Consider the following 13,275-nt stretch of genomic DNA (forward strand, 5'->3'; position numbering starts at 1 on the left):
TAACAAACTGCAGCTGGCCCAAGGCCCCAAGGCAACTTGCATTTCTTCACAGCTGGCTTCTGCTGGGTAGCCTCAGGCAGAGGCTAGATTAGCACCTCCTTAGAGATCCATTCTCCTACTGCAGAAACAGTTGATTCTCGCAGCCAATTGGCCTGGAGGTCAATCCTTCCCAGTGTTACCTACAACAATCAAGGCTTAACTACAACAAGACTTTGCACAAAGCCCACAAGGGGGTGCACCAAGAGTGTCTACCTTAGGTAATTGGGGAGGCTGAGCCACTGGGCCCTAGAGGACACTTAGCAGAGAAAGCCACTCTATCAAACAGAGAAGAATAAAAGATGCTGAGACAAAGAAACAGGACACAAATGACAGAAATGGAGGAAAGCAAACTACTGGATATAGAGTTCAAAACCACACTTTTAAGGTTTTTCAAGAATTTTCTAGAAACCGCCGATAAACTTAATGAGACCCTCAAGAAATCTAATGAGACCCTTAAGGTTGTGATAAAGGACCAACTAGAAATTAAGCATATACTGACTGAAATAGAGAATATTATACAGACTCCCAACAGCAGACCAGAGGATCGCAAGAATCAAGTCAAAGATTTGAAATACAAAGAGGCAAAAAACAACCAACCGGAAAAGCAAAATGAAAAAAGAATACAAAAATACAAAGATAGTGTAAGGAGCCTCTGGGACAGCTTCAAGCATACCAACATCAGAATTATAGGGGTGCCAGAAGAAAAGAGAGAGCAAGATATTGAAAACCTATTTGAAGAAATAATGACAGAAAACTTCCCCTACCTGGTGAAAGAAATAGACTTACAAGTCCAGGAAGTGCAGAGAATCCCAAACAAAAGGAATCCAAAGAGGACCACACCAAGACACATCATAATTAAAATGCCAAGAGCAAAAGACACAGAGAGAATCTTAAAAGCAGCAAGAGAAAGACAGTCAATTACCTACAAGGGAGTACCCATACGACTGTAAGCTGATTTCTCAACAGAAACTTTGCAGGCCAGAAGGGAGTGGCAAGAAATATTCAAAATGATGAATACCAAGAACCTACAACCAAGATTACTTTATCCAACAAAGCTTTCATTCAGAATTGAAGGTCAGATAAAGAGCTTCACAGATAAGGAAAAGCTAAAGGAGTTCATCACCACCAAACCAGTATTATATGAAATGCTGAAAGGTATCCTTTAAGAAGAGGAAGAAGAAGAAAAAGGTAAAGATACAAATTATGAACAACAAATACACATCTATCAACAACTGAATCTAAAAATCAAGTGAATAAATCATCTGATGAACAGAATAAACTGATGATTATAATAGAATCAGGGGCATAGAAAGGGAGTGGACTGACTATTCCGGGGGGCGGGGGGGAGTGGTGTGGGGGATGCGGGAAGAGACTGGACAAAAATCGTGCACCTATGAATGAGGACAGTGGGGGAGGGGGGTGAGGGTGGGAGGGGAACCGGGTAGCGGGGAGCCCTGGGGGGAAAAAAGAGGAACAACTGTAATAATCTGAACAATAAAGATTTAATTTAAAAAAAAGAATTTCCTATAGTATTATAGTACTGTGAAGCCAAAAATTAGAGTTCAGGAACTTTAAAGGAAGGGAGGAAAGGCATAGTTAACATGTGAGGCTCTCATTTGGGACTCAAACATTTGCATTATAGGGATACCAGAAGGAGAAAAAAAGGAATTGAAAATTTATTTAAAAAAACAATAGCTGAAGACTTTCCCAAACTGGGAAAGGAAACGTATATCCAGGAAGCACAAAGTTCCAAACAAGATGAACCCAAAATGATCCACACCAAGGCATACTATAATTACAACTGCAAAAGTTAAAAATAAAGAGACAATCTTAAAGGAAGCAAAAGGAAAGCATCAAGTTACACATAAAGGACATATCATAAGGCTGCCAGCTGATTTATCAGCAGCAACTTTACAGGCCAGAAGAAGTGGCAGGCCATCTTTAAAGTGCTGAAAGAAAGGGACCTACAACCTAGAATACTATATCTGGAAAGCTTATCATTCAGAATTCATGAACAGTTAAAGAGTTTCCCAGACAAGCAAAAACTAAAGAAGTTCATCATCATAAAACTAGCTTTACAGGAAATGTTAAAGGCATTTCTTTAAGCAGAAAAGGAAAGGCCATAACCAGAAATAAGAAAACAAGAGAAAGGGGAAAAAATCTCACAGTAAAACCAAATCTATACTAATAATAGAGGAATATGCAAATTGTCTAGGATGCTGTCAGAATAACAGTAATGACCGAACAGCAGGCTGCATGGGACGACCAGGCCAGCAGGGGGGGTTAGTGAGGGAAGACAAAATGACTGAACAGCAGGCTGCATGGGGCAACAAAGCCGGCCGGGGGGGGCAGTTAGAGGTGACTAGGCTGGAAGAGGGGGGCAGCTGGGGGCGACCAGGCCAGCAGGGGAGCAGTTAGGGGTGACCAGGCTGGCAGGGGCATAGTTAGGGGCAATCAAGCCGGCAGGCAGAGGTGGTTAAAGGTGATCATGCTGGCGGGGGGGGGGGGGCAGGCAGTTAGGGATGATCAGGCAGTCAGGCAGGTGAGCAGTTAGGTGCCAGCAGTCCCGGATTGTGAGAGGGATGTCCGATTACTGGTTTAGGCCCAATCCCTGACATCCCCTGAGGGGTCCCGGATTGAAGAGGGTGCAGGCTGGGCTGAGGGGATCCCCCCCAGCACGAATTTTGTGCACCAGGCCTCTAGTATTTAATAAATACAGTGAATCAGATATTTATGAGACCACTGTTCTAACTCCTGACCTACAGAGCCTTAGCTGTGAGTCAGATATTTAAAAAGCTACTATGATGGTCAAAAGAAAAAAGTATCAAACTCAACTGAAATGACAATAAGTAGTTAGGAGATATACCATACCAAAAAAAAAAATTAATACATGGCATCAATAACATAAAGCAAGGAGAAGGCAGTTAAACTATAATTCTCATAGAATATATTTGAACTTAAATGCCTATCAGTTTAGAACAGACTGCTATAGATATACAATGATATACATAAACCTCATGGTAGCCACAAACCAAAAAACTACAGAAGATATACAAAGAGTAAGGAGAAAAAAACCCACTAAACAAAACCAGCAAACCACAAAGGAAGAGATCAAGAGAAAAGGAAAGGAAAAGGAAAATAATAAAAACAATTAACAAAATGACAGTAAGTATATACTTATCAATAATTTCTTTAAATGTAAGTGAATTAACTGCTCCAATAAAAAGACATAGGGTGAGCCCTGGTCTGTCTGGCTCAGTGGGTAGAGCTTCAGCTATGAACTGAAGGGTCACATATTCAATTCCCAGTCACGAGTGCATATCTCAGTTTCAGGCTTGATCCCCAGTCCTGGCGAGGCAACTGTGGGAGGCAACCAATCGATGTGTCTCTCTCATGTCAATGTTTCTCTCTTTATCGTTCTCCCTCCAAACTCCCCTCCACTTTCTCTAAAAATACCAATGGAGGATCAGAAGCCTAGCCTTACCTTCTGAAGAACTCGGATACTTCCCACAACCCTACAACCACAACACCCAGGGACCAGCTGCGAACCCACAAACACCAGGTCTCAAGCAGTGTGAATACATGGATGCGGGCGAGCCTTGCACCTTCTCACAGAAAGGTCAAATATTGCCTAGAGAAAGTCAACACAGGAGAGAGCGAGAGCTACGTAACCAGACACCGGAGAAGAGATCATGGGGAGACAAAGAAACAGCCCACATATGAAGGAAAAGGAGGCATCACCAGAAAAGGAAGTAAATGAAATGGAGGCAAGCAATAGGTTAGAGAAATAATTCAGAAAAATGGTCATAAGGTCGCTGAAAAGGTTGGAAGACAAATTCAAACAATATGTGTAAGAACCAAGAGGAAATGAAGAAGAACCAAGAAGAAATGAAAAATGACATTGCTGCAATAAAGAATTCAATAGAAAGCATCTACAGTAGACCAGAAGAAGCAGAGGATCATATCAGTAAGCTAGAAGACAAGGTAGGAAAAAATACACAAGCAGAGCAGCATCTAGAAAAAAAAACTTAAAAAACAGGAGGAGAGTCTAAGGGAACTTTGGGACAACACAAAACAAAACAACATCCGCATAATAGGGGTGAAAGAAGGAGAGGAAACTGAGCAAGGAATAGAAAACCTGTTTGAAGAACTAATGACAGAAAACTTCCCTGATATAGGGAAGTAAAAACTCACACAACTCCAAGAAACTCAAGGAGTCCCAAACAAAATGAACCCAAAAAGACAGATGCCAAGGCACATTATAATTAAATTGGTAAATACCAATGACAAAGTAAGAATCTTAAAAGCGGCCAAAGAGAGACAGAAAGTTACCTACAAAGTATTCCCCATCAGACTAGTGACTGATTTCTCAACAGAAATACATCAGGCCAGGAGGGAATGGAATGAAATATACAAAGTCATGCAAAGCAAGGGTCTGAGTCCAAGAATACTGTACCCAGCAAGGCTATCAATCAAAATTGAGGGTGAAATCAGGAGCTTCACAGACAAGAAAAAAAGGACTAAGGTAGTTTATTACCACCAAATCAGCAATGCAAGAAATGCTAAAGGGTCAGCTGTAAAAAGAAGAAATAGGAAGTGAAGAAGAAACACAGGGGTAAAGAATAAAAATGGCGGCAAGCAAGTACCTATCAATAACTTTAAATGTAGGTGGATTAAATGCCCCAATCAAAAGACTGAGCTGAGTGGATAAGAAAATACGACCCATATATCTGCTGTCTACAGGAAACCTACCTCAGAGCAAAGGACTCACACAGACTGATGGTGAAGGGATGGAAAAAGGTTTTTCAGGCAAATGGAAATGAAAAAAAAAGCTGGGGTAGCAATACTCATATCTGACAAATTAGACCACAAAGTGAAGGCCATAACAAGAGATAAGAAAGGCCACTTCATAATACTAAACGGAGCAATTCAACAAGAAGATATAACTCTGGTAAACATATATGCACCCAAATACATAAAAAAACTTCTGGAGGATATCAAATGAGAGATTGACAGCAATACAATCATAGTAGGGGACTTTAATACCCCACTAATACCATTGGACAAATCCTCTAAACAAGAAATCAGCAAAGAAACATCAATCCTAAATGACTTACTAGATCAGATGGAATTGACATCTTCAGAACATTTCACCCCAAAGCCACAGAATATACATTCTTCTCAAGTGCACAAGGGACATTTTCAAAGATAGACCATATATTAGGACACAGGCAAAATCTATTCAAATTCAAGAAGATAGAAATCATATCAAGCATCATCTCAGATCACAATGGCATAAAATTAGAAATCAACTACAATAAAAACAACTTTAAAAAATCAAACACCTGTAGCCTAAAAGCATGCTATTAAACAATGACTGGGTTACCAAAGAAATCAAAGTAGAACTAAAAAGCATCATGGCAACAAACAACAATGAAAACACAATAATCCAAAATCTATGGGACACAGTGAAAGCAGTCCTGAGAGGGAAGTTCATAGCTCTACAGGCCTACCTCAAAAAACAAAAAACAAGAAACAGAAGAACCAAGATGGTGGCATAGGTGAACAACAGTACTTGCCTCTCACAACCACATCAAAACTGCAACTAAAAGACAGAACACATATCATCCAGAACCATGAGAGGGCTGGCTAAGTGGAAGTTCTGCAACTAGAAGGAAAGAAAAAAGCGCATTGAGACTGGTGGGAGGTGCAGAAGTGCAGAGGTACAGAGGTGCGCATGAAACAGGCTGACAAGTCGGTGTGCTAATGTTTTTATTTGAATCGGGAGGGAGATACAAGCTCCGGATTGCTCTGAACTCCAGTTCCGGGTGAGACTCTGGGGAACCAGACTCATACAGGGAGAAACTGGACTGTCTGGCATCAGGACAGGAACACGAGGGCGGCTTTCTCTCAGAGGTGCTCACAGCAATCATTGTTCCTGCATGGGGGCGTAAGACATGGAGACATGGAGACACAGGAACCTCCCCAGTGCAGGGCTGACTGGCAGCCATTGCTGTTTGCTCCGCCCTGGTGATTCCCTGAGATCCCTGACCCACCCAATTTACAACCCCACCCAAGCTGTGCACAGCAGCTTTTGCTTATAAATGGCCTGTCCTTTCGCAGACTAATCTAACAAACTGCAGCTAGGTCAGAGAGCTCTAAAGCTTCCAAAAGAAGGCCCAAGGTTCGGCAGTAGCAGCCTGCCTTGCTTCACAGCTGGGCCTCATCTGGGCATTTCCAAACCCCACACAAAGAGGAGAAATCTGCAGATCTCGCTGTAGCTCCTGCTGGGTGGCCTCAGGCAGTGGCTGACTTTGTACCTCCTTGGAGATCCAAGAGCCAGTGTACCCAGTGGTCAGTGTGAGACCACACCAGATTACAACTCTTCACATCCATAAGCGACACACTCAAGGCACAGACTCAGTGAGCACCAAAGCCCCACTGAAGCAAGTCCTGCCACATAAGGGTGTCTCTAGCACAGCAGTTCTTCCATTGTAGACACAGCTGGCCTTCACAGCCAATTGGCCTGAAGGTCAATTCCTCCCAGTGATACCAACTGCAATCAAGGCTTAACTATAACAAGACTGTGCACACAGCCCACAAAAGGGTGCACCAAGACTGTCCACCTCAGGTGATTGGGGAGGCTGAGCCACTGGTCCATATAGCACAAAAGGCCACTCTATTAACACAGGAAAGCAACGAAAATGTGGAGACAAAGAAACAGGTCACAAATGAAAGAAATGGAGGAAAGTAAACTACTGGATATAGAGTTCAAAACCACGGTTATAAAGTTACTCAAGAATTTTCTAGAAAATGCCAAGAAATTTAGTGAGACCTGCCGGAGTCCATTCATTGTCTTCACTAGCTGAGTTTAGACAGAGACCCCCAAAAGCTAGTAACCTTTGAAGTCCTAGCAAAGGTCAGAACTGTGCACCACCCAGTTAATCTCGGAACCACCCAGTTAATTTAGGTAATAATAGTTGAAGCATCCCCACATTAGTTCACTTAATTCCTTAGATACTTATGTAGATCCTTATTGATTATTGTTAATCAGATACTTTGTGTATTCCTGGAAATTGTCTGCTGATCTGTGTGTCATTGAAACTTCCTTACCCTAAGGGCTACTCCAGATCAATAAAAGATTGGAGCTGCCTGAGCATTGGTGGAAGTCCTTCGGGACTTGCCCACCTGGTCCCCCAATACTGCAAAATTATCTCGTGTCTTTTTCTCTCATTTGTTGTGCGGCTCCTCTTTCAGATACCGAACCCTACTCCGCAGGACGTGGAGGGAGTCTTACTTGACATCTGGCGCCTGCTGGGTAATCTGGAAGTGCAGGCCTCGCTGGAGCGAGAAAAGGAAGTTTTCACTGAAAAGGTGTAGAAAACTCACCAGAAAAAGGTGAGGGGAATTCTACCGCATGCAATGCCCAGGATCAACTACAGAAGCCCGGGTCTGTAAGTAAACTGGGAACGTTTTCTTAACCAGGCTAACAAACGGGGCAGGATTTGGCTTTAAAAAAGTAGATTCAGCTTTAAAAAGGTATATTTGGCTTTTAAAAAACTTAAGAAACTGTATTATAGGCTTTTGATTTGCATGTTTAAAGTGTTAAAATTTTAGAAGGTAATCTTTTACAGTTCTTTGCGTGTTATTATAGAACATAACCTTTGTTTTTCTTGAAAAAGGTACTCTTTTAGATGAGGCTGAAAAAATAGTGCCATGGTCATCTTAATGTGTTTTCTTATCCAAATTAAAGTCTTAATTTGTATTTGGAATCTATCTGTAACAAGAAATGAAACCCCGCTGCCGAATCTCTCTCTGGTTCGGAGAGATTCAAAGGTGGCAGGAGAGCGCAGAGCAATAAGCTCTCCCACAATGAGATTACTTAATGTTTTGTTTAAAAACCACCTGAGAACATGTCAGAAAGTGCAAAGTCTAGCCAAGGTCACCGTGGGTGCTAGCTACTACTTTGGAAAGCAAAAAAGGAAAAAAATTTTAAAATCTGTTTTTCTATTAAGCATGACTTTGGGAACAAATACGCCATCTGAGTCATTTGCTGAAACTTCCCCCAAAGCAGGATGTGGTGGAAAGGAAAAGGGAAGCACATGGCTATCCAATATGGACGCCTCCTCCCCAGTATTCTAATTTAAAGTCTCCTTCTCGTAATTGAAAAGTTTTACAAAATTTAAAAAATGCATCTGGGATCTCTGTTCACGTGTAAAGAGAAAACTTGGCTTGGAACTAATGCGCGCACGTTCTGATTTTGGACATTTAGATAGAGTTTTGAGCTGGAATCTCTTTACAAATGTGCAGAATAAAACCCAAGACTGATTATTTCCTAAGGAAAACAGCGAAATTGCCCCAGGGTAGAAATTCTAGCAACAAGATTGGTATTTTTCCATAATAATGTTAATGAAGCCTATTCCAAAGCTAACTTTAAGACCTCTAAAAGGAAAATCAGTAAAATTGTCTCTGTTACAAAAATTTGCTAAAGTAAATGCCTTAAAATAATTGGATTTGAATCTCAAAAATTATTAAAATCTCTTAATTATAAAAATCTAAGTAGCCCGGTAAAAAAACCGGCCCTTTGTAATTGAAAAGGCTGGCCAAAACATTTCTAATGAGAAAAGGGGCTAGCTGCTTCCCGCCTGTAGCAAATTCTTAAAGATTGTGGTCAATTTACATCTGATTGGTCCAGTGTAGGCCTAACCTGTTTTGCCAGGGAAAACAGTTCCTCCCCCGCCCCCCCCCCCCCAGGCCAATTTTGAAACTTCCCACCAGCAAGTAAGGGGCAGGAAACAATGTAGCTACAAGCTTGTTTCTTGACCTTCCCCAGAGGAAAAAATTATGGTCATTTTAAAATCAAAGGCTGGGCCAGGCCTGCCTTGCCAGCCTCAAGTGTGGTTTTCCAAAGCTGTTGTAAAATTTAAGACCTTGCAGTTTATACCTAGGTATCTTGAAATGGCATAATACTGAATTAAATGAGATCTGAGTATGCCTCGTACAAAATCTAGAGGACAGTATTAAATCTGTTGGTTGATTATGTCTTGCATTTTTAAAGTTTATTCTTAATGTTACTGATTGAGAAATATTTGACTTTCTAGCTAAAAGTTTAAAATTCGGATTGAATTTGGAAAAATTGTATAATTATAATAGCTAAATGCTTTAAAAGTAAAAAAAAAATTTATTTTTGAGAAAATTTTTTTCTCTGAAATAATTAGAATTCAAAATATGTTGCTTATTGATCTGATTAAAAAAGAGGATTAATTTTATGACCTCAACTGAAATTTTTAATACAAAAACCAGTTTAAATTTAATTGCAAAGAACAGTGTAGACAGCCACCACTTTGGGCTGCATGACTTGGCAGCCGCCACGTCAGCCACATGGCTTGCCACGCCCCTTGGGGCCGCCATCTTGAAACAGCAAAGGCCCCTCCCTCTGATTTAGCCAAAAGGGAATGTCTGCTCACTGAGGCAGGATGGAATTTCAGGGGTGGAGCTTTAAGGTGGAATTTTACTACAGAAATGCAGATGGGGCAGAAACTGTTTCTAATCTCCTAAATCTAGAAAACCCTGCTTTCCTTAAAGTAAGGACAATTAAAGGTTATATGTTCACTCCCTAAACAAAAGTTAAGTAGCTTATGTCAAAGTATTTAAAAGGGACTGATAGCAGTAATCCAATTTCTGTGATCCTAGCTGAAATTTTAAAACCAGTTTAAATGTAATTGATATCTCTTAATAATTATAAGAAGTATATAATTTTTAAATCATATATATATATATTTGATGGTCTTTCAAGTTGGATTTCAAAACTATAACCAAGGAATGACTTTGAGAAATTTCACGGGCCCTGAAATGTTTTCAAAAGTTTATTCTCTATTTTTAAAGGATTTTTTAAATTTAGCTAAATTTAATACACTTGAAATCACATGGAAAGCTTTATCAAATAAAAATTAATGAATATATTTTAAGTTTTTGCCTCTGAGAAAGGACAAAACAAGTTATTTTGTTTAATATTTCTTAGAATACAGCAGTGAAATTTTAAGATGTAATTTGAAATAACAAAAGCTCCTCACTACTGCATTTTAAATTAGGCTGGAAGTGGTGCAGTGTTAATGAAAGGGCGAGGACTACGCCCTCCACCTTGCCCCAGGGTAAGAGCTATGCCCTCCACCTTGCCCCAGGGTAAGGGCTATGCCCTTCATCTTAACTTGGCCATGTGCTCAGCAAGCTTCTTCCCGGAAGATAGTCAAGGGAAGTGCATGCCATCACTATGACCACATCCTGTGTAATGAGACACCGACTCGCACCTGGCCAATCGGCAGGGCCCACAGTCCTTTCTCCTCCCCTTACCCCAAACCCCTATAAAACCTCTCTCCACACAGAGTTTTCTCTCTCTCGGCCACTGGAGCTTACCGTTGCATCGGTGAGTGTGGCAGGGGAGCCAAACCTAGGTTTGAAATGAATGACTCTTTGCTTTTGCATCGGACTCGCTGGCTCCCTGTGGGTTCTTGGGAATCATGAAATCTGGGCACAACATTTACCCCTAGTAAATCAAAAGTTTACTAAATACTAAATTTACTTGCTTCGCTTTGCCTATTACTATCCTTGTAAGCAATTGAATCCTAGTAAAATAAATTTTTCTAAAAAGGTTACTGAAGGCTTCCCATGATTCCTCTGTATATGCAAATAAGCCAGAGGGGATACTCTTTAAAAATATAATTGCTAACATTTACAAATTGTTGTTAAAATACTAAATCTGACAATAATTACAGTCACCATAAATGAAAAATCACTTAAAATATATGGCTTTGCAGCAGTATTTATTAAAATCTCAAAAGGCAACCATGTTCCTTATATTTGTTGCTTGTGTGAGAAAGAAAACTGTCTGGAAGAAAATAAAAAGAGGTTTCCTTCAGATGTCTAACTATTATTAAAAATCAATACATTGGGCCTCATAAACTAAAGTAAATAATTTGTGTTTTGCCTCCTTAAACAAATTTTATGTAAATTTACCCAAAGACTAATACCAGAAATTTAATGTCATTTACTGTCCATAACTTAGGACAAGTAAAGTTAAAAGAATAAATGTTATTTCAAACTGACTTAAAATTGGCAAATTGGGCTAAGTGGATATTCAGAGGAACTTAGCTGTCACCTATTAAAATATAAACTACTACAATTTTTATATAAGACCTCCATCATTATACCAAAAAACACTAGGCAGGAACCAATTCCTGGAGCTTTAACTGTTTTTACTAATGGGTCATCAAATGGGAAAGCCGCCTATCATACTATAAATTCTGACAGAGTCATACTGACCAGTCATACTTCTGTGCAAAGAATTGAATTAGAAGGTATTAAAGCTGCATTGCAAGATTTACAACAGCCTATTAATATAATTTCTGATTCCTCTTATGCTTCAGGCCTAGTAAGTAGAATTGAAACTGACCGGTGGAAATGGCTTAGTGACCAAAATTTATTCTTACTGTTTAAAAAGGTTCAGCAGATTGTGCAGCAGAGAAAATACCCTTTTTATATCACTCACATCAGGGCTCACAGCGTATTACCTGGCCCGTTAACTAAGGGAAATGCACATGCTGATCAATTGGTTGCTTTATTAAAAGAGGCTTCAGAGTCTCATCAGCTTTTAAAAATCCCAACTTGGAAAACAAAAAAGGGGGGTGATGCAGAAATCACCTTCAGGTAGACTGCACCTAGCTTTAATTACTCTGAATTTTTTCACTTGTGATGCTAATGGAAAGACACCTATGGAGCTACATTGGTGTCAGAATAAAAGGAACAGCCCAGAGACCACCTGGGGCACGGTACAGCGAAGTATGGTAACAATCATTTCAGGTAAAAACTAGTTTCATACTGATCTTAAAAGGCACTTTTTTCCTTTACCTGGAAAGGACAGCACAGCTATCCCAAGGTCAGAGGGCTCCAGTTAACTTGTCAACTCGGTGTTCTGGAGACCCAAAACTGTAATTTAGATAACATGCCTAAGTTTAACCTAGGTCACCAAGGACTCTAGATAATGTGTTCATCCAAAACTGTAATTTAGATAGCATACTGTCTTTGCTTCTGTAAATTTCTTCTTTTTTTTTTTTGAAAACTAGGTTCCTCATTCCAAACCTTGAGACAGCCAGTTTAGAAAATTAAAGTTGTCATGACCTAGAGCAAAGAATATTCTTACATGGTATTATTCTACAAAGTTTTATTAATAATTTTTGATGCTTTACAACAGTATATTGTACATTTGTCCCAAACAAAGTTACAAATTAATATTTACTTTGAATGTTTTAAGAACATGAAAGGATTTATTCCCTTCTGGGAAGGCACTTAAGCATTCTGTATTGACCTCTCTTGACCTTTTTTGCCAAGAAGATTCCAATTGTCTACAGCTGTTATCTGAGCTCTCCGTTCAAGCTGAGATCATGAAAAGCTGGTACCATGGACCTGTCTCTTGCCCAATGGCATAAGCTGAGCCCTCTCTGGAGAAGAAACCTGGGTTCCCCATGATCAATGCTGGGACCCCGCCAGCAGGTGAGGGGATCCAAAGGCAGTTGCTGGGCATGGAGGCCAGAGGGACGTAGGACCTAGGAGACAGAACTGAACCTCACATCACCCTACTTGGCCCAGAGATGGCTGGTAGTCAAAGACAGGTAAGACCCCACAGGGTGGGGCAACCTAAGACAGGCACAGTCGGGGGCCAGTAGGAGAAAACTTGGGGTTCAACAGAGGTGAGGCACAGATCATCAACCCCCAATGGTGCAGGGGCTTGAACAGTCGCCCCTTCTGAGGAAGGTCTCCTGTCCCCATGGCTGCTTCTTGCTTCCCATGCCCAGCCCAAATCAGGAACCAAATAACAGAAGAGACTTGGGCCAGCTGAAAATGGTACCCAGGAAAACGAAGGCTTAGTTTAACAGACCCTAAATTTAAATCTAGCGTAACAACAGGAATGCTTAGGCCTCCTCAAGGACGTAAAGTGATCCTTTCAATTAATATTTACAATGTAAATTAAGATTATTGTTAAAATATTAAATTTGACAGTAACATAGTTGTCAAGTTTTCAAATTAAATTTGGCTAACTTGAAAGAATTATTCAAAAAATATTAACCAAAATTTTCATTTCATGGTAAATATGCTATGAACCTAAAGCATGTTCAGGTTCATTTTTTTGTGCGTAAAAAATTAATATTTAAAGCTATCTAGACTGCATTATAAAATTTCCAA

At 40.1% G+C, this 13,275-nt stretch overlaps 1 protein-coding gene across 1 annotated transcript in view; it reads right to left on the minus strand.

Annotated features, from left to right (window-relative positions):
* Positions 1-2,493: 2,493 nt before the first annotated feature.
* Positions 2,494-13,275, minus strand: part of LOC308519329 (zinc finger protein 454-like) — a gene marked incomplete at its 3' end in the record, with an annotated part of 48,023 nt that continues 37,241 nt past the window's right edge. Inside the window, exons 5-7 of the mRNA XM_081091304.1 lie at positions 5,792-5,977; positions 3,524-3,554; positions 2,494-2,530 (exon numbers count right to left, since the gene is read on the minus strand). Coding sequence (XP_080947430.1) covers positions 2,494-2,530; positions 3,524-3,554; positions 5,792-5,977 — 254 coding nt within the window. The remainder of the gene's footprint in view (positions 2,531-3,523; positions 3,555-5,791; positions 5,978-13,275) is intronic.

Source organism: Myotis nattereri (assembly GCF_964212035.1).
Source record: "Myotis nattereri genome assembly, chromosome: 5".
NCBI lineage: Eukaryota > Metazoa > Chordata > Mammalia > Chiroptera > Vespertilionidae > Myotis > Myotis nattereri.